Source organism: Chiloscyllium plagiosum, unplaced genomic scaffold, assembly GCF_037043375.1.
Source record: "Chiloscyllium plagiosum isolate Xiang-an unplaced genomic scaffold, Cpla_swu_hap1 HiC_scaffold_1, whole genome shotgun sequence".
NCBI classification, from domain to species: domain Eukaryota; kingdom Metazoa; phylum Chordata; class Chondrichthyes; order Orectolobiformes; family Hemiscylliidae; genus Chiloscyllium; species Chiloscyllium plagiosum.
The window spans coordinates 73547921-73568865 of record NW_028270139.1 but is presented as its reverse complement, the minus strand read 5'-3'; the positions used below and the strand labels follow the sequence as shown (position 1 = coordinate 73568865).

At 37.9% G+C, this 20945-nt stretch overlaps 1 protein-coding gene across 10 annotated transcripts in view; it reads left to right on the top strand.

Moving 5' to 3' along the window:
* Window positions 1-20945, top strand: part of fryl (furry homolog, like) — a 477034-nt gene that overhangs the window by 452125 nt on the left and 3964 nt on the right. For 8 of the 10 annotated variants that reach the window (XM_087987974.1, XM_087987980.1, XM_087987968.1 and 5 more), the window contains 2 exons: window positions 5693-5710; window positions 11556-11666. In XM_087987974.1, the coding sequence (XP_087844100.1) occupies window positions 5693-5710; window positions 11556-11666 (129 nt within the window). The remainder of the gene's footprint in view (window positions 1-5692; window positions 5711-11555; window positions 11667-20945) is intronic. The other 2 variants (XM_087987983.1, XM_087987950.1) reach the window with 1 other exon arrangement.

Here is a 20945-nt window from a genome sequence, read left to right as displayed (position 1 = left end):
TTGAAAGAAGAAATTCCTCCTTATCTCTGTTTTAAGTGTGTGACTCCTTATTCTGAGATTATACCCTCTGGTCTAGACTCTCCCACAAGGGGAAACAACCTTTCCACAAACTACTCTGTCATGGCACTTAAGAATCTCGTATGTTTCAACAAGGTCACCTCTTGTTCTTCTAAATTCATCTAGTGTAGGCCCAATCTACTCAACCTCTCCTTATAAGGTGGTCCCTTCATACCTGGTAGAAGCCGAATGAATCTTCTCCAGATGCTTCCAATATCTTTCCTTAAGAAAGGGACTTAAATCTTTCCACTGTATTCCAGATGTGGTCTTAGTAGTGTCTTAGATAGTTGTAATAAACCTCCCTCCTTTTATATACCATTTCCTTTGAAATAAAGACTAACATTCTATTTGCCTATCCTATTAACTGATGAACTTGCATGTTAGCTTTTTGTGATTCATGAACAAGGACCCCTGAAACCCTCTGTTCCATAGCTTTCTATAGTCTTTCCCCATTTAAGTAAAACTCAGCTCCTTTAATCTTCCTGCCAAAGTGCACAATCTCATATTAACCCACATTATATTCCATTTGCCAAGCTTTTTCCACAAGCCCAACTATGTATATCTCTCGACAGACTTTTTATATCATCCTCACCGTTTCCGTGCTCATCTATTTTTATGTAATCTGCTAACTTGGCTCTGGTACACTCTCTTTCCTCATCTGGGTTATTAATATATGTTGTAAATATATAATCCCTATGTCCCTAGTTCTAGTTACACATCGCTATCCTGAAAATTCTCCCCTTGTCCCAACAATGTGGTTCTGTCTTATTTAACAGCCTAATGTGTGGTATCTTATCAAATGCTTTTTGAAAATTCAAATACGTTACATCGACTGCTTCCCCTTTTATCTATCCTGTTTCTTACTCAAATAATTGTAGTAAATTTATCACGCATTATTTCCCCTTCATGAAGACATGCTGAATCTGCTTGATGATATCATATATTTCTAAATGCTGTGTTATCACAGCCTTTAGAATAGACTCTAACATTTTCCCAATAACAGGGTTTACATTAACTATCCTCCAATTATAATTTAAAAAAGGACTACAGATGCTAGTCATCTGAAACAAGATCAGAAATTGCTGGAAAAATTCAGCAGGTCTGGCAGCATCTGTGGGAAGAAAGGAGAATTAGTGTTTTGAGTCCGGTGACTCTTCATCAGAGCAACCTATGTTAAGGCTTTTAGTTACCACTTTTTTGTCTCTTCCCTCTTTTAAATAAAAGTGTTACATCAGCAATTTTCCAATCTTCTGGGACTTTTCAGAATCTAAAGCTCAGTGGTTCGTACTGCTGCCTCACAGCACCAGGGTCCCAGGTTCAATTCCAACCTTGGGTGACTGACTGTGCAAACTCCTCCCATTCTCCCTGTGTCTGCGTGGGTTTCCTCCGGGTGCTCCGGTTTCATTCCACAGTCCAAAATTTGCAGGTTAGGTGAATTGGCCATGCCAAATTGCCCCATAGCATTAGGTCAATTAGAGGGAAATGGGTCTGGATAGGTTACTCTTCGGAGGGTTTGTGTGGACTGGTTGGGCTGAAGGGCCTGTTTCCACACTGTAGGGAATCTAATCTAATCTAATGCAACCACTGTAAATACTTCCATTTTAAAAGGCATCTAGATGGGTACATGAATAGAAAGGTATAGAGGGATATGGGCTAAATGCTGGTGAATGGGACTCAATCACTTTAGGATATCTGGTCAGCATAAATGAGTTGGACTGAAGAGACTGTTTCCGTGCTGTATGACGCAATGACTCTAATATCCTAGGCTACGTTCATCAGGCCCAGGTTCTTAGTTGCTCTGGTTCATTTCCCATTATTGCAATACTGACTATCTCTTGATAGTCATCTTATCCAGTGAAAAGAAAGAAATTCTGAATGCAATGAAAACTCCTTACATCCTCTTTGGCATATGTGAAATTTCTTAAGGTTTTAGTCAATATAAATCTAACACCACCTGAAAAGCGTAATTTGATATGGTCAACTCTACTGAATGAGATGACTGAAGGAGCTGAACTCCAGTTCTTTTCCATTATAATTCTGAGAGATTTCAATCTAATCCCTGCCTTTACCAATACTTTCAAAACTGTGAATAAAGGTAGAATCTTTGGAAGAGGCAATGAGGTAGTGATAATGTCACAAGGCAAGTAATCCAGAATCGCAGGCTAATGTTCTGGCCATGTGGGGTCAAATCTTACTATACAGATGGTGAAATTTAAATTCAGTGCAAATCTGGGATGAAGTCACCATGAATGACAAATAAAACTAATGAAAACTGTGTAAGTATTGTTGATTGTTGAGAGAAAAATATCTTGTTTACAAATATCCCTTCTTTGCCAGTTAAAGCAAGTTCTTTCCCTTTCTAGCACAAAGTTAACATACTTTAATTAAAATATACAGTTGATTCTGATGTAACACGATAGTTCCATTCTCATGCAATCCTGCATTATGAGAAAATCACGCAATAACTGCACCATTTACACTAATGGGCCCCGAAAATCGCGTTCTAGCCAATACAGGCAAGGAAAATTCGCACTTGAGATAAGGGTCTAAATTCTTCAATCACGTTAAAGCCAATTCATGTTGAAGAAACATGTGTTACAGCAGAACCAACTGTAACTCACTGGAAAATGAATGAGCCCATTACCAAAGGTTTTTTTTGTTTGAAAGTAAAGGAATTTTGTTTAAATTTAGTTGAGTGTGTACTGTGAAGTCCTTCATTGTCCTTAAAAGTTGATGAAGCTGCAGGTGGACCTTTCATCTTCTATCATGTGACCATTATCTTACATGTATGAATTTAAATGAAAATGCACATTTCTTGAGCCAACTCATTTGTCTGATTTGCCTGTATAATTTCACTGCAAATTAATTTCTGTATTCCACATAGGTCTTCTCGAAGCGTGCCTTATAACCAGGTGACCACTCCAATGTATGTTTTCCTTTGTAAAAACAAAACACATTTCAGTCCATGAATGAACTCCAGTATAACAATCCAAAGACGAAAGATAAAATTCCATAATCAGTGTTTACCACTATCGTAACAATGTCAGCTTTATGATAGATTTGGTATTCCATTTATTTATTATTAAATTATTTTTATTTAATAAATGAATAAATAAAATTTAAAGATCAGCATTTTAAAAAAATATTACTTCAAAAATGTCCATTAAATTTGATTGAAAGTAAATTAGTTTTTAACAAAGCAATGTGCAATTTTTAAAGTACCAATATGAGAATGAACACTGGTTTCTGGCACACCTTTTATTTTTCTATAAAGTGTTTTGTATTAAATAAGTTTGTTACTTTATTTGTGTGCAAATATTGTACTGTTAATGTTATTTCTACTAATGATGCCATGCAAATCTCTCTCATTTTACACTATGGTGAAGCTTATCTTGTCAGTTAATGGCTTCACAGTCCCATCAGTTGTCTTTCTCAACCATTTCGGAGTTTTAAAAAATAGTGAAGAAGAAGCTTGTGTAACTAGAGTTACTTGTAGGCCAGACTGACTGACCTCAACAGAGTCATTTCTATAAATGATTTGGATGTGAGCATGAGAGGGATAATTAGTAAGTTTGCAGATGATACCAAAATTGAAGGTGTAGCGGACAGCAAAGAAGGTTACCTCAGATTACAACGGGATCTGGATCAGATGTCCTTTGGGCTGAGGAGTGACAGATGGAGTTTAATTTAAGTTAGTGCGAGGTGCTGTATTTTGGAAAAGCAAATCTTAGCAGGACTTATCCATTTAATGGTAAGGTTCCATGGAGTGTTGCTGAACAAAGAGACCTTGGAGTGCAGGTTCATAGCTCCTTGAAAGTGGAGTCGCAGGTAAATAGGATAGTGAAGAAGGCGTTTGGTATGCTTTCCTTGGTCAGAGTATTGAGTACAGGAGTTGGGAAGTAATGTTGCACCTGCACAGGACATTGCTTAGGCCACTTTTGGAATATTGCGTGCAGTTCTGGCCTCCTTCCTATCGGAAGGATGTTGTGAAACTTGAAAGGGTTCAGAAAAGATTGACAAGAAAGTTGCCAGGGTTGGAGGATTTGGGCTATAGGGAGAGACTGAATAGGCTGGGGCTGTTTTCCTTGGAGCGTTGGAAGCTGAGGGGTGACCTTATACAGGTTTATAAAATCTTGAGAGGAATGAATATGATAAATAGAAAAACTCTTTTCCCTGGGGTGTGGGAGTCCACAACTAGAGGGCATAGGTTTAGAGTGAGAGGGGAAAGATACAAAAGAAATCTTAGGACAACTTTTTTACACAGAGGGTGGTATGTGTATGGAATGAGCTGCCAGAGGAAGTGGTGGAAGCTGGTACAATTGCAACATTTAAAAGGCATCTGGAGAGATATATGAATAGGAAGGGTTTGGAGGGATATTGTCTGGGTGCTTGCAAATGGGACTAGATTAGGTCAGGATATCCGGTTGATGTGGACGAGTTGGACTGAAGGGTCTGTTTCCATGCTGTATACCTCTATGATTCTAATTAAAGGGAATCATGGGTTGTTTGTAGGAAACTGAAGATGACTATTCAGAAATAGTGAGTATACAGAGCTCTTATCACTGTCATTATTGCTTCTACTTTTGGTGGCAGTTGTGACAATAGAAAATGATTAAGAATGCAATAGCAAAAGATTTTAGTGCCATTTTCCTCCAGAATAATATTTGATGCAAGGAGTTCATGAATTGAAAACCAATTGTAAAAGCTATCATTTAAATTACTTCAATGTTAAGTTTTAAACTAATTATGTCATCTAATAAACTTTAATAAAGAGTAAATAACTCCTTTACTGGAAAGGGAAAACAGTATAGCCAGATCTTGAGACGAGGATATTTTGTAGTGTACTGATATATCCAGAGCTGACTGCAGCCTTCAGAGAATACAGGCCAATTTCTTTTTATAGGCAATATTTGTTGAAAAGTCCAGTATTTCACTGTAAACTATATATTGCCAGAGATATCGTTTAAAGTTTCCTTGGTGAGGTGTTCAGTGTTTAAATTGGAATTGGCATATTGCTGTTGTATTTTCACATCTTGAAAGACTACAGTTTGCATTCTTCACAATTTGAAATGTGCAATGAGGGGAATGTGAATGTATTTTCATTTTAAGTTATGGATTATTTCCTGTTTGTCTTCTCATAGCTAGGGTATCTGTGGATCAAAAGCATAGAGGAAGGAAAATACGTAAAGGGTTCAGGAGAATCTTCTCGGCCAGTTTGTAGCAAGTTCAACAAGAGAAAGGGCATTTACTAGTTTTAGGAAATAAAGCTAAGCATGAAAAAACCTAAGATAATTTAAGATTTTACGAACTTGGCAACAACAGGGTTTTCTATCAAGCAAGATAAATCCCTGCTAAACTAATTCATAACCCTGTTGCAAACTATTTCATGTGAAACATTTAAAATTGCATTTAAGTTAAAAGCAGGTTTAATGAAATGACTTGGACATTACAAATTTTCATGTGAAAATGCATTGTTTAACCACAGTTAGGGCTTTGAGTTCAATCTGTAGCATAGGTTAGTTTGTAATTGGTTCTGATAATACTGGGACATCTTTGACCTTGTGTGAGGTTTAACTGTCACTAATTCTTGATCTCTTTCTCTTTCTTTGTTTTGTGACTTCATCTTCTTGCTTAGCAAATGGAAGTTCTAGCAGTAAGTGATGGTTCTTGTCTTCTAGACATATTAACAGTGTTGGAATCGCAAACTTACCTTTGCTGCATTTACATTTGTAACCCTGCAATGTGTCTGATGTCATTCATATATCTGTGTAGATTTGTGCAGCTGCCAAAGAATGCTATGCGTTGCTTTCATGCTACTTTTATGACAGTTATACAACATGTTTGTAGCCTACCACAAAATTAATTACAAAAAAGGATAATTTTCTTTCATTGACCAACTATAATAAAGTACTGAATGCTGAAATAAATTACATTGTAAGTATCAAATTTTGGTTCTACAGATGATATGTATAACCACAACCAGTATGTTAAAATTGATTAATGCACAGAGGATTAAGACATAAGTGGTACTGACAGCATACATTAAAAATTAAATTTGATGACTCAAATGAAATGTTAACCTGGATATTTAAAATTTTTTACCATCACTGTTTTGGGGAAAGTCCTTTTAGGATATTTAAATTGTAGTTTATGATGTATTATTAAGTATTCTAAAAGATTTTAAAATATACATATAATTTAAAATAGGCCTTTTCTATCAACCATTTCAGGCCATAAATATTTGTTACTTAGTTTCAAATTTAGGTTAGTATAACTGAGATATATGAAGTACTCCCTTTTCATTTTAATCAGTAATACATTGAAAATATGGGGAATTCCGACGAGTCCAAAGGAAAGCACATTTGGATGATGATTTGTGTTCTGTCATCAGATTTAGGAATTCTTAATTTGAAATGGAAAATCAAAGATAATTAGATAATTCAGGCGGCACCAGGGACCCGGGTTCAATTCTTGCCTCGAGCCACTGTCTGTGTGGAGGTTGCACATTCTCGCTGTGTCTGCGTGGGTTTCCTCCGGTTTCCTCCCACAGTCCAAAGATGTGCAGATCAGATGAATTAGCCATGCTACATTGCCCATAGTGTTCGCTCCATTAGTCAAGGGTAAATGTAGGGCAATAGGTTAGGGAAATGGGACTGGTTGGGATACTCTTCAGAGGGTCAGTGTGGACTTGTAGGGCCGAATGGCCTGTTTCCACACTGTAGGGAATCTAATCTAATTTAGATTTGATAAACATAGCAGAAAGATAGCAACATTCTTTTCTTTCTTTAAATATAGAATGCTAGACTCTTATCTATGCAATAATTACTCTAAATTTACAATGAAATGAATCTTTTAAAATCTTAGACACTGGATTATTTTCTCGTATGTAAAACTTCATAAAATCTTTATATTAATTTTTAAAATCTTGAGTAGAGTGTATTTAGTGAGTCATCCTGTTGTTGAAAATCTTTTTTCAATTTATATCATAGTGGTTTATGTGCCAATAAATATTCATGAAGTTTCCTACCCATTAAAGGAAATTCTTCCATATGAACAAATTATATTGTGACATTAGATATGTACAACTGCTTGTTCTTGAACTTTGTACTTAATTCATTCCTTTTGATTATTTTGTTGAAATAGTAATTCTCGCTGAAGATCTATTATATTTCAGGTTTTATATTTTATCATAAAATATAACAGATTAAATGGGTATGAAACCAAACCAAATACTTATATCATGATAAGAATGCAGTAGCCAAAGAGTTCGGAGTTCTGTTTGGTCATTTTATCTTTTTTTAAGTAGACACTTAACATTTTAGCAAGTAAAGTCAAAAATATATACAATAATTTGTAATTGTTTTTAGTATGTTTATGAATGTTAAATTTTAATGTGATTTTGATTTTTACATCTTCACAATATTTCCTGTCTCCTATTACCCCAATTCTGAATGCATAATTGTTCTCAAATAATTCATCCCTTTTGTAATTGATATCATTTTCCATGCTGTTTGTCAAGTTTTTTTGTTGACACACATGTGAAGTGGCAAAGTATATTTTAAATCATTAAATATACTGTATAAATGGAAGCTTTTGTTCCTGGCTGGGCACTTTTTTTTTAACATGGTAACAATTGAACAGGAGACTGATCTGGAAAGTGTGTTGTGCCAGTGTATCATAAAGTTAGTTTTTCTTTACATTTTTCAAAGTTATAATTAAATTATTGTTGATTAAATGGTTTAACTGTTGCATAACAATTAATATCACATTTATTAACATTTATTATTAAAACATTTTTAAAATGTCTAGTATAATCAGAGAACTGGTGATTCTCATGAATGTATTTTTGCACAAGATAATTCTTATCTTGAAGATATAATGTAACAAGTATATGCACCTTACAATAAATTAATAGGGTGTTGACAGCTAAACATTCAGCATCAGTGATGAGTTAAAAGTCAACTTATTCACAGGCTTGAATACATTTTAAATAATTTCAACATAAGAAATGCTGTAACTCTGGTTCCATGAAGTGCCTGGAGTATTATGCCTCCATTAACCTTATTGATTATAATAGAACTGCTTTGTTCTTATATTTGTCTACTTACATTGTTTGAGATTAATTTAAGAAATTGTAGAGTTCACTCTGAGAAGATATTCAAATGATAATTTGGTGGAAATTGTAAAGTTCACTCTGAGAAGATATTCAAATGATAATTTGGTGGACAGGTTCTTATTGTGTAATAAAGGAAAGAATGTATTTAAGATTATAAGTACAAATGGATATAATAGATATAAAATTATAGAAACTAATCTTCAAAGTGTTGTTGCATGTTTTACTGAATGATGGTATTCTTTTTTAGGTGTAATTTTATGTTACTTCTGCTTTTCTGCAAGAAATCTTACCTGCTTTATTTGCTTTTATATTTGCTGGAAAGCTTATTTTCAGTATTAGGACCATTGAAAAGTTACACAGAAAAGAGAAGGAAGCCATTTTGCCCATCACATCTCTGCCATCTGAATAAACTATTTTTTTTATTCAATCACATTTATAGCACTTCAGGGGAAAATTCAGATTCCTTTTTAAATGATTTGAGGATATCGGTCTCAGTCATCAAACTGGACAGTGAATTCTAAACGCTCTAGCTCTCCATTCTTGCTATTTCTGTTGATTCCTGAATGTTTCAAGCAAGTATGGACAAATTATTTTAGATTAGATTATATTACCTACAGTGTGGAAACAGGCCCTTCGGCCCAACAAGTCCACACTGACCCACCGAAGAGCAACCCACCCAGACCCAATCCTCTACATTTACCCCTTCACCTAACACTACGGGCAATTTAGCATGGCCAATTCACCTAACCTGCACATTTTTTTTGGACTGTGGGAGGAAACCGGAGCACCCGGAGGAAACCCACGCAGACACAGGGAGAACGTGCAAATTCCACACAGACAGTTGCCTGAGGCGGGAATTGAACCCGGGTCTCTGCCACTGTGAGGCAGCAGTGCTAACCACTGTGCCACCGTGCCGCCCCTTATATTGTTCATATGGTCATAACGTGGAAAGGGGATCAAAATTGTACGGATCGAATAACAAGCCCAAGTCTGCCAGTTCTTCATTTTCTTAAAACAATGTGCAAGAAAATTAACAGTAATGGAAGACTGAAATCATGTTTCTTTTCACTTTTTAAATGGTAGTGGTGATGTATTTAATTAAATCTTCAGACTCTTCAGGAGTACATTTAGACTTTCCTTAGCAGTAATGAAAAATTCAGAGATTTTTCAAAAATTCAAAATAGAGGGAGCTCAGTTCTTGCTAGTGTAGGATCTATAACTGGGGAAGGAATAACATTGGAACCTGTTTGGAATGTGTGGTTAATTCACCTTTTGAATTTTATCTGAATTTTATTATAACCCACTAGAACAAGATTTTATATATATGCAAAAACTGTTTATAGCAAAGAACTTACTTGTTAAGATTAATATTAGTTATGTACTTCAAAAAGGGGGAAAGAACAAGAGAGTGCAGCAAATTGAATTGTTCCTTCAAAACACCCAGTACAGAGATAAGATACACTGATATTGTATCTTAAATAAAAAGACTTAATTTATTAAATGCAAACTAACATTAATTGGAAGAAAATTAAACAGCTCAGAAAGCTGAGTAATGTCTGTGCTTTAAACTCAATATATTTGTTTTCAGCTCCAGTCACACACACGACAGGTAAACAAACAAACAGTTGAGGAATAAATAAAAGAAGATAACAAAACTGGCCAAATTATTTTAATGTCCTACAAAATGCATTGTTTAGGGTCACCTTCTCTGTTCACCCTAGCAAAAACAGCAATATTTCTAATGTGTCTTTCCTCTTTTTGGGCTTCTGGAAGTTAGTGTATCAGATTAGGCAGGAAGCTTTCAAATCTTCATGCTTTGGCAGTAGTCCAGAACCATCTCTCGGAAAAATAGTTTTAAAAAACTTTAATTTTGGTTCTGCGCTAATAAATCAATCAACTCTCCCCAAGACCTCAGTCACTGTTCAACAATTGCCATGTGTTTGAAGATAGCATCTCCTCCAGACCTATGTGAACCAACTCCAAGGTACTGATTTCGTTAATAGCCAAATTCTATCTGCTTAAACACAATGCTTTTCCCCAGGGATTGTTGTGTCTGTTAGAACCTTTTAATCAAGGCTCAGCCTGCAGGCAGCCTCAACAAACAAAACTTGCCTGGTCAGTTAGTTGTTTCCTGACCCAAGGAGATCCAGAGTCCAGTGATTTCCAGCTCATAATTTGAAATTAATAAAAGAATGAAATAAAGATAATAAAAAATCAGTGAGGATTCTAAGGAATGTCTGACTCTGATTAAAATATTATTCAGAATTTAGTAAAGTATTGAAAAAATACCCATTTGTCTAAACCAAAAATATTTTATAGCAAAGGAGCCGCCTGTTCCAATTTTCTTTCTGTTTATAAGAACCACAAAAGTTCTAAATTGGATGACCATTAAGACATTGAAGAACACTGTTTTCTCAATACTACACAATTATTAATCTCATTGGCTTAGAATAGAAATTGTTGTCACATGATTGGACAAAGCGATTGTGGAAATACTTGTAAAATCAGTGAGGTATGTAATTTGGAAACTCATAGAATATTATGAGAAAGTAATATTGACAAAATGCTGAGAGTCATAAGCCTAGATTTTGAACTTGGCATGTTCAGAATCAAATTGACTGTTTAGAAATGGTACTTCACTGTTTCTGCAATAGCCAGATTATTCTCATCACCTGATAATCTTGAGTATTGCTGAAAGAAAAACACATCATGTCAAAGCTCTTGGCCTTGCACTAAATGGGACAAATCACAAAAATACCAATAAAGAAAAAAAAAACAACATTTATACTGTGTGAGAAGAGAATACTGATTGGTTGGCAAATAAATGCCAATTGGTAGAGATATTGCCATGGAGAAGGGAACAGTTAATAATGGCAGTGATTGAGTACATTCAGATTATTCTGTTATATGTAGAAATCAAATAAAGCATACAAATTTGATTTAGCTTAGTGTTTCAAATGACTTCAAGGTCTCATGCATAAGAAATGTAACATGTAGGTGTAGGTCTCAATCCAGGGTAAAATGTTACACTTTTGAGAGAAATAGTCTGTGATTTATCATGCTTTCTGAATGACATTGATTTAATCTTTTTTTCACTAACTGTTAGATAACAGTCTGTCACAGCAATGATGGCTTCTTTGTATCAAATGTGCCATTGGGCTGATATTTTGCTTTCTACGCTGAAGCTGTAATTGTGACTGTAGTGCAAAGGTCAGCTTTCATGTGCCTTTTGTTAGCTTTACATTGTATCAGCTCATTTAAAGCAGGCATTCCTCTGTGCAAATATTAAGTAACCATCTTTAACATTTCATTGCAGAAACCTGGCTGCAATTAATCTCCAAATTAGTGCATTTGCTAATTTACCTATGTTGACTCTTTTTAGGAGTTGGAGCTGTGTCGAAGACTGTATAAACTGCATTTTCAACTACTGCTGTTATATCAAGCCTACTGTAAACTTATCAGTCAAGTAGACACCATCAAGCAAAAGGTTGAGGTAACTTGAAATGTTGTTTCTAGCACAAATTGTATTCTGTTTTCTGTTGGGTGTCAAGCCCTTTTCTCTGTAATGTCATTACTTGGTGACTTATCCACCTTGGATTTTGATAAAAATAATAACCCCTAAATTACAGTTAGAGTTGGGAGTTCTGTCTCACTTACTTTTAAGTAACTTTTGCACTGAACCCTGTTTCATTATGTGTGGTGATATCATTGGATCAGGTGATGGGGCCATATTTGTCGTGTAGTGTCTGGATCTAGGGGTGGGCTGTAATCAGAGGTCAGTGGTGAATCGAAGTTTCGGTTTGAATTAGAACAGGTTTTTAATCTTCTAACTTTTCCTGGTTTACTATTAGGCCAAGGTGAATGGAAACTCTTGAAATTTTCAAATTCTTGGAAAATTCCCTTGGTTTTAGCTGCTTTGGGAACTACACATGATCCAGTCTGTAAAATACTATCTGGCCCAGTATTTAATTGAAAACCAATTTGTTTACAACAGCTATCTCTAATTGTTCCATATCCACCTCTCAAGAAACCTTTGTTTAGACTTCTATTCGAATTTAAAATAATTGATTACATTTTAATGTGGAAAAGAGCATAAATTTCATTCTCTGCAGTTCAATTCATTCTTTTATCCCTGAGTCTTCCTACCTTCTCTGGAATTATTGTTTTATTCAGACATTTTTAAAAATAATTTACAATTGTCTTTTAAATCATCTGGTATCCTTTTCTTCATTCTCTTTCAAATCTCTGATCTCTCATTTCAACCCTCAGCTGTACTTGCCCATCTCAGGCCTTGTCAAATGGATCTATGCTGACAAAATTGGTGGCATTAATTTCCTTTTTTATATTTATCTGCTTCTTGATTATCTTTAGTAAGCCCGAGATTGATCTCATCTCCTAATTACATTTCAGGTAGTTTAATTTCTCTGTTTATCTGTGGATTTCTGTTTTTTGATGCATCCTAGTTTCACTGTGCTCGCTCCTGTTTATATGTTTGTCACTGCTGCACCGTTTACTAATGTTTTTGCTCAGTTTCATTGACTGGATCTCTTCTCTATCTCACAACATTTTGTCTTTTTGATTTCAGTATCCTTAAAGATGTGTCCTTTCTTTCAGTTTTTCACACCGTACTGGTATTATGGTTGCTATTTCTCAGTTTTTATACTTGTACACCAGTTATTTTTCTACTTAATTGCCCAGAACTAAATGGAGCAGTGCTTCTCTGTTTGAAATAGTAACAGGACAGGGTGTTAGCTTGTAGGGCTGTGTGGGTTTAAGATTAAAATCATGACAATTGACAGCACATTGGGTAGTCAGCTTCAACCCACTGACATAATGGTAAGGTCCTAGGGAGTGTTGCTGAACAAAGGGACCTTGGAGTGCAGGTTCATAGCTTATTGAAAGTAGAATCGTAGATAGATAGGATAGTGAAGAAGGCATTTGGTATGCTTTGCTTTTATTAGTCATAGTATTGAGTACAGGAATTGGGAGGTCATGTTGCAGCTGTACAGGACATTGGATAGGCCACTTTTGGAATATTGTGTGCAATTCTGGTCTCCTTCCTATCGGAAGGATGTGAAACTTGAAAGGGTTCAGAAAAGATTTAGAAGGATGTTGCCGGTGTTGGGGGATTTGAGCTACAGGAGAGGCTGAACAGGCTGGGGCTGTTTTCCCTGGAGCGTCGGAGGCTGAGGGGTGACCTAAAACAGGTTTATAAAATCATGTAGGGCATGGATAGGGTAAAAGACAAAGTCTTTTCCCTGGGGTCGGTGAGTCCAGAACTAGAGTGCATAGGTTTAGTGTGAGAGGGGAAAGATACAAAAAGGACGTAAGGGGCAACGTTTTCACACAGATGGTGTTCCATGTATGGAATGAGCTTCCAGAGGAAGTGGTGGAGGCTGGTACAATTGCAACTTTTAAAAGGCATCTGGATAGCTATGTGAATTGGAAGAGTTTGGGGGATATGGGCCAAGTGCTGGCAAATGGGACTAGATTAGGTTGGGATATCTGGTCGGCATGGACGAGTTGGACCGAAGTGTCTGTTTTTATGCTGTACATCTCTATGACGCTGTCACTGTATGACTTCTGCATTTACCTGCAGCATGTAACTGCAACTAAGCATGCACCTTGCGAGAGGTAGGTCATCCATTGGACCTTGAATGTCAAGACTTGCTAATGGAAATAAGGTTAAAACAGAAACAATTGAGGGAGTGAACACAACAGATTATTGAAAAAAAATTACTAAACTCTCTCAGGTGATTTCTTGTTTGACGCTATTTATGTTGAGAGATTATTTTCATCACTTTTGAAAACTTGTCTGCTTGGTCTCCACTTTGGAACTGTGACCATCATGAGTATGGATGAGGATCAAGATGACCAGTGGATCGACAGCATCAGCAGGAGCAGTAACTGCCCGTTCCTTACAGGCCTACTGCTCTATGGAGAGAGATTAGTCAAGCAGAGAAGTATAGCTCATAGGAAGCCATATCTGCCTGATAGAGTATGCAACTAGAGGGGAAAACATCCATCAGAAAGCATATGTAGCCTTTGACCTGTTCTTATAGACATGATGTTTTTATAACTAGTCCAGTTCATTTTGTGGTTAGTGGTCACCTCCAAAATGTGAATGGTGTGCAACTTGGATGTAGTGCTGCTGTTGACTGACACAAGATATAGAAGCAGGAGTAACTTGCATAGTCTACAAGCCCACTCCACCATTCAATAATATCTTTGATCACAACTCAATTTTCCTGCCTCCTCCCTGTAAACATTCTGTCTATTTCTGCCTTAAGTATATTCAGCAATAGAGCATCAACAACTCTGAGCACATAATTCAAAAGATTCACAACCCTTCAATGAAGAATTATTTTCCTCATCTTAATCCTAAATGATCAGCCCTTATCTTGAAATTGTGCCCACATGTTTTAGATTGCCCAGCCAGGGGAAATAACTCTCTATCTTCCCTATAATGTCTCTTCAGAACCTCTTCCGTTTAAATTAGGTTATGTTTCATTCTTCTATATTTATTAAACTTATCGGACCAATTTACTCAGCTTCTGAACTCAGGAACCAATCTTGTTAACCCACTGTACTATCTTTGTAAATTAAAATATAGCAGGATTCCTTTTGTTTGAAATTTCTAATTACCCAACACTTAAATAGTGGAAAGATTTTCTGCTGCTTGTCAACCTGTAGTTTGATGTTATCCGAATTTACTTGTAGACTGTCATTTGCTACCATCGGCATCATTATGAGAAATAGTTGTGAATAGAGGTAAATAGTGCAGAATCATCAGCAAATCCTCATACCTGGTCTTATGATTTCACAGTGGGGCTGCTGAAGATCTTTAGTCTGAGACTCACTTATTTAGCTTTGTAAGAACTCAATTGTGCCATAGTTAGATAGTGTTACCTCGATAACCAAGCGGCTTTGCTCACCTGGCCATTGATATTTTGTTTTGTATGCATGTCTCCATCAAGGTTCTGTTAAAAGTTTATTATGTTGAAGGTTCTAGTTGGCCAAATACTACGGGTCAGTGAGCAGGTTCTGGTGAGATGCATCATTGTGTGGTAACTGTAATGATCTTTTATCACCTGAGAATTGGCAGGAGATTGACTGGGTGAGATTAATTTTTTCTTTTGTTTCTATGAAACATATAGTAATCTTCCACATTACACCTTTTACACTCAAATCTAGCTGACCCAAGAACATCTTGGCTAGGGAGAACCGTCAGTAAGGCAGGTCTTCAACACAACATGTGGAATGTTGTCAAGTTCCATAACCTTTGATGTTTCCAGTTCATTCATTTATTCCTTTCATTGATGAACTAAATTAACTGAACCCATCTATGATGGTGGCATCCTTGAGAAGAGGCAGAGTGTGATATTCACTCAATTTTTTTTGTCTCATGATTCTTGTGGACACTTCAACCTTGTCATTTGCAAGAATCCTGAGCTCCACTCTGGTTGAGGATATGGTTTGTTGTTTGTCAGGCCAGCTTTCCCATCAGTTGTCTGAATGATAACCAACATTCTTGACTGACTGTGGTATCACTCCAGACATTTTTACTGATCCATTGAACTAATTAAGCTCTGCCTTTGGTCAATGTTTAGTGTTTCACACGCATGTAAACCTATGATGTTTCTTACCAGGTAGCCTGAAACCACTTCTGGTACAACCTTTTACATGTAAAGTGAGGCAAAATTTATTTCTTGTCTTGATGATCAGAGTGTATGGCATGTGTTAGGCAGTAAAGGTGCAGATTCTAATTGTAAAAAACTACATTGTTAATATACCCAACACCCTTTTAGAGAATCGGTTTTGGGTTGCTACATCAGTTCTTGTTCTACGTCACTGAGTTGTTGTGGTGACACATTGAACAATGTAGGATATCCTCGTGGAGTTGTGTTTTTGACTTGACAAGAACCGGTTAGTCCTTCTACCAATGCTATGATGAACAGATACATCTGTGGCACGTTGATTAGTGACAATAAATTCAACAAGTTTCCTCCTGTTGCTTTTACATGGTACAGTTCCAGTCTGACATTTGTGATCTTCAGCTAATGTTTCTAAGTGATAAGGACTATTTCAGCATGTTCAGTCATGGTCTTTGCCAATCATGCATTCTGTACCTTTGAATTTTGAAGTGATAATTAACACAGAATAAAAGTCCAACGGTTGGGTGGAATTGCATGTGAGGTTTCATTGCCCTAGATGATATACTTGAGGTAATATTGACTATCACTGGATTTTAACTTCTGGTCCATCTGTCTGCAAGTATGATGGGACGTACTTATGAAACGTGACGAGGAAATGTGTGGAAATTTGGGTTATTCAAGAGCTAAGTCAAGTCAAGAGTAGCTTTATTTATCATTTCTACCATATACAACTGTTAAAGCTACAGTGTAAATGGAACAGGGTTCCTCCAGGACCAAGGTGCTACATGGACAGCACAAACTACATAATCATACACAGGGTAGCATAAAATACATAAGTGCAAAACGCGCAAGGCAGCACAGTAGTTCCTGACACGTCAAGACAATAGGCACAGTGGTGTACAAATTACAGTGTAATAAAAGAATGATAATAAATAAAACATGCTTCTAGGAACAATTTGAAGTTGTGCAAAGAGTTCCTGATCATAGTGTTAAGGAGCTTGATGGTACAGGGGAAGAAATTGTTGCACAGTCTGGCCGTGAGAGACCAAGTGCTCTGCTATTTTCTGCCAGATGGCAGGAGGGAGAAGAGTTTGAGTGAGGGGTGTGTGGAGTCTTCCACAATGCTGTTAGTCTTTCAGAAGCAGTGTGTGGTGTAAATGTCTGTAATGGAGGGAAGCAAGACCACGATGATGTTAGTCAGGAACTCAATAGTTAGAGGCTCAGATAGAAAGTTTGTAGGGAATGAACGAGACTCGCTGTTGGTGTGTTGCCTCCCAGGTGCCTGGGTCCGTGATGTCTTGACTCGTATCTTTGGGGTCCTGAAGGGAGAGGGTGACCAGCCTCAAGTCGTTGTCCATGTAGGTACCAACGACATAGGTAGAAAGAGGGATAGGGATGTAAGGCAGGATTTCAGGGAGTTAGGGTAGAAGCTGAGAGCTAGAACAAACAGAGTTGTTATCTCTGGATTGTTACCCGTGCCACGTGATAGCGAGGCAAGGAATAGGGAGAGATATCAGCTAAACACGTGGCTGCAAGGATGGTGCAGGAGAGAGGGTTTCAGGTTTTTGGATAATTGGAGCTCATTCTGGGGAAGGTGGGACTTGTACAAACAGGACAGTCTTCACTTGAACCAGAGGGGTACTAATATCCTGGGTGGGAAATTTGCTGGTGCTATTTGGGTGGGTTTAAACTAGCTCAGCAGGGGGATGGGAACCAGAGGTATAGCTGCACTGCACAGGAAGATAAGAGTAAGAAGGACTGGGACAGGATTGCAGGGTGACAGGAATGTGCTGGCAGACAGCGAAGTGGTTTGAAGGGTGTCTACTTCAACGCCAGAAGTATCCGAAGTAAGGTAGGTGAGCTTGCATCCTGAATAGGTACCTGGGACTTCGATGTTGTGGCCATTTCGGAGACATGGGTAGAGCAGGGTGAGGAATGGCTGTTGCAGGTTCCAGGGTTTAGATCTTTCATTAAAAACAGGCAAGGTGGTAAAAAAGGGGGAGGTGTGGGCTTCTTAGTCAAAGACAGTATAATGGTGGCTGAAAGAACTTTTGATGAGGACTCGTCTACTGATGTAGTGTGGGCTGAGGTTAGAAACAGGAGAGCAGAGGTCACACTTCTTGGAATTTTTTTATAGGCCTCTGCAGAGTTCCAGGGAGGTGGAAGAGAGGATTAGCAACATTATTCTGGGTAGGAGTGAAAGGAACAGGGTGGTCATTAAGGGGGACTTTAACTTCCCCAACATTGATTGGAAATGTTATAGCTCGAGTACGTTGGATGGATCAGTTTTTGTCCAATGTGTACAGGAGGGTTTCCTGACACAGTGTGTCAAAGGGCCGACAAGAGGGGAGGCCACACGGGATCTGGTGCTTGGTAATGAACCAGGCAGGTGTTTGATTTAGTGATAGGTGAGCATGTTGGAGAGAGTGACCATAATTCAGTTATATTTATTTTTACGATGGAAAGGGATAGGTACATGCCACAGGTCAAGAGTTATCGATTGGGGCAAGGGCAATTATAATGCGATTAAGCAAGAATTAGGATGCATTAAATGGGGTAGCAAAATGGAGGGGATGTAGACAATGGAAATGTGGAACTGGTTTAAAGAACAGACATTGCGTGTCCTTGATAGGTATGTCCCTGTCAGGCAGGGAGGAAGTGATAAGGTAAGGGAACCATGGTTTACTACAGAAATTGCATCTCTTGTTAAGCAGAAGAAAGAGGCTTATGTGTTGATGAGGCAAGATAGTCCAGATGAGGCGAGGGAGAGTTACAGATTGGCTAGGAAGGATTTAAAGAGAGAGTTAAGAGCAAAGAGAGGACACGAGCAGCCTTTAGCAAATAGAATAAAGGAGAACCCTAAAGTTTTCTCTAGGTATGTGAGGAATAAAAAGATGATTAGGGTAAGAATAGGGCCAGTCAAAGACAGAAGTGGGAAGTTGAGTGTAGACCCTGTAGAGATCGGAGAGGTGCTAAATGAACATTTCTCATCGGTTTTCACTCAGGGAAAGGAGAATATTATAGAGGAGAAGAATGAGGTACGAGATATTAGACTAGAAAGGATTGAGGTTAGTTACGCAAAAGTGTTATCAATTCTGGAAGGAGTGAAAGTAGACAAGTCCCCAGGGCCTGATGGGATTTATCAGAGGATTCTCTAGGGAGCTAGGGAGGAGATAGCAGAGCCTTTGGCTTTGATATTTGAGTTGTCATTGTCTACAGGTTTAGTACCAGAGGACTGGAGGATTGCAAATGTTGTGCCCTTGTTCAAGGGCAGCAGAGATGACCCAGGTAATTATAGACCAGTGAGCCTTACTTCTGTTATAGGAAAAGTTTTGGAAAGGATTATGAGAGATAAGATTTATAATCATCTAGCAAGCAACAATTTGATTTCAGATAGTCAACATGGTTTCGTCAAGGGCAGGTTGTCTCTCTCAAACCTCAGAGTTTTTTGAGAAGATGACCAAGCATGTAGATGAAGGTTCCACATAGTAAGCTGATGGAGAAAATGCAGAGGCATGGAATTGAGGGTGATTTAGCAGTTTGGATTAGAAACTGGCTTTTTGAAAGAAGGCAATGAGTGGTGGTTGATGGAAAATATTCATTCTGGAGTCCAGTTACTAGTAGTGTGCCACAAGGATCTGTTTTGGGACCACTGCTGTTTGTCATTTTTATAAATGACTTAGACGCAGGCATAGGTGGATGGATTAGTAAATTTGCAGACGACATTAAAGTCAGTGGACAGTTTGGAAGAATGTTACAGATTGCAGGGGGACTTGGATAAACTGCAGAATTGGGCTGAGAGGTGGCAAATGGAGTTCAATGCAGCTAAATGTGAGCTGATGCACTTTGGGAAGAATAAGAGGATGGCAGAGTACTTGGTCAATGGAAAGATTCTTGGTAGTATGGAAATGCAGAGGGATCTTGGAGTCCATGTGCATAGATCCTTGAAAGTTGCCACCCAGGTGGATAGTGCTGTTGAGAAGGCATATGGTGTGTTAGATTTCATTGGTAGAGGGATTGAGTTCTGGAACCGCAATATCATGCTGCAACTGTACAAAACACTGGTGCGGCCACACTTGGAATATTGTGTACAGTTCTGGTCGCCCCATTACAGGAAGGATGTGGAAGCATTGGAAAAGGTGCAGAGGAAATTTACGAGGATGTTGCCTGGTCTGGAGGGAAGGTCTTATGAGGAAAGGCTGAGAGACTTGGGTCTGTTCTCATTGGAAAGAAGGCGGCTAAGGGGGATTTGATAGAGACATACAAGATAATCAGATCATTAGATAGGGTAGACAGAGAAAGACTTTTTCCTAGGATGATAAAGTCAGTTGTACGAGGGGGCATAATCACAAATTGAGGGGTGATGGATTTAAGACAGATGTCAGAGGCAAATTCTTTACTCAGAGTGTGGTAAGGGCGTGGAATGCTCTATCTGCTAAGGTAGTCAACTCAGCCACATTAGGGAGATTTAAACAATCCTTAGATAAGCACATGGATGATTTTGGGATAGTGTAGGGGGACGAGCTGAGAATAGTTCACAGGTCGGCGCAACATCGAGGGCTGAAGGGCCTGCTCTACGCAGTCTTGTTCTATGTTCTATGCTCCCTGCAGCTATCCTCATTATCCATCATAGGGTCTTCATTCATAAAATTTTGTCAGTATGTCTTTGTCAGGCTATCCTGACATGGGCACTAATCCTCAAACATTCGGGAGAAAGACTTTGTGAGGTTGACTGGGTTGAGCCCTTAAACCTACCCTGATAGAATGACATAGTCATCACCTTATTTGTTATTGAACTTGCAGAGCTATTATTTACAACTGACTGCTTGTTTAATGAATTCAAGGGACATTGAGTGAAGGGTGGTGTGTGGTACTAGAGCTACATGTAAGCCAGACCACACAAGGATATCAAACAGCGCTCCCTGAAAGGCGTGATGTGTCACTTGTGTTTATACAGCAGTTCAGCAGCTTTCATAGTTGCAGGTCACAAATTCAGTTTGGCCAAATGGGATTTAAACTCATGGTTTCTGGCTTGCTAGCCCAGTAACCATAATCACTTGGCTACTTACCCCATTGTCCTAGGATACTGTCCTTTTTTGACATAGGCAGTCCCTGCA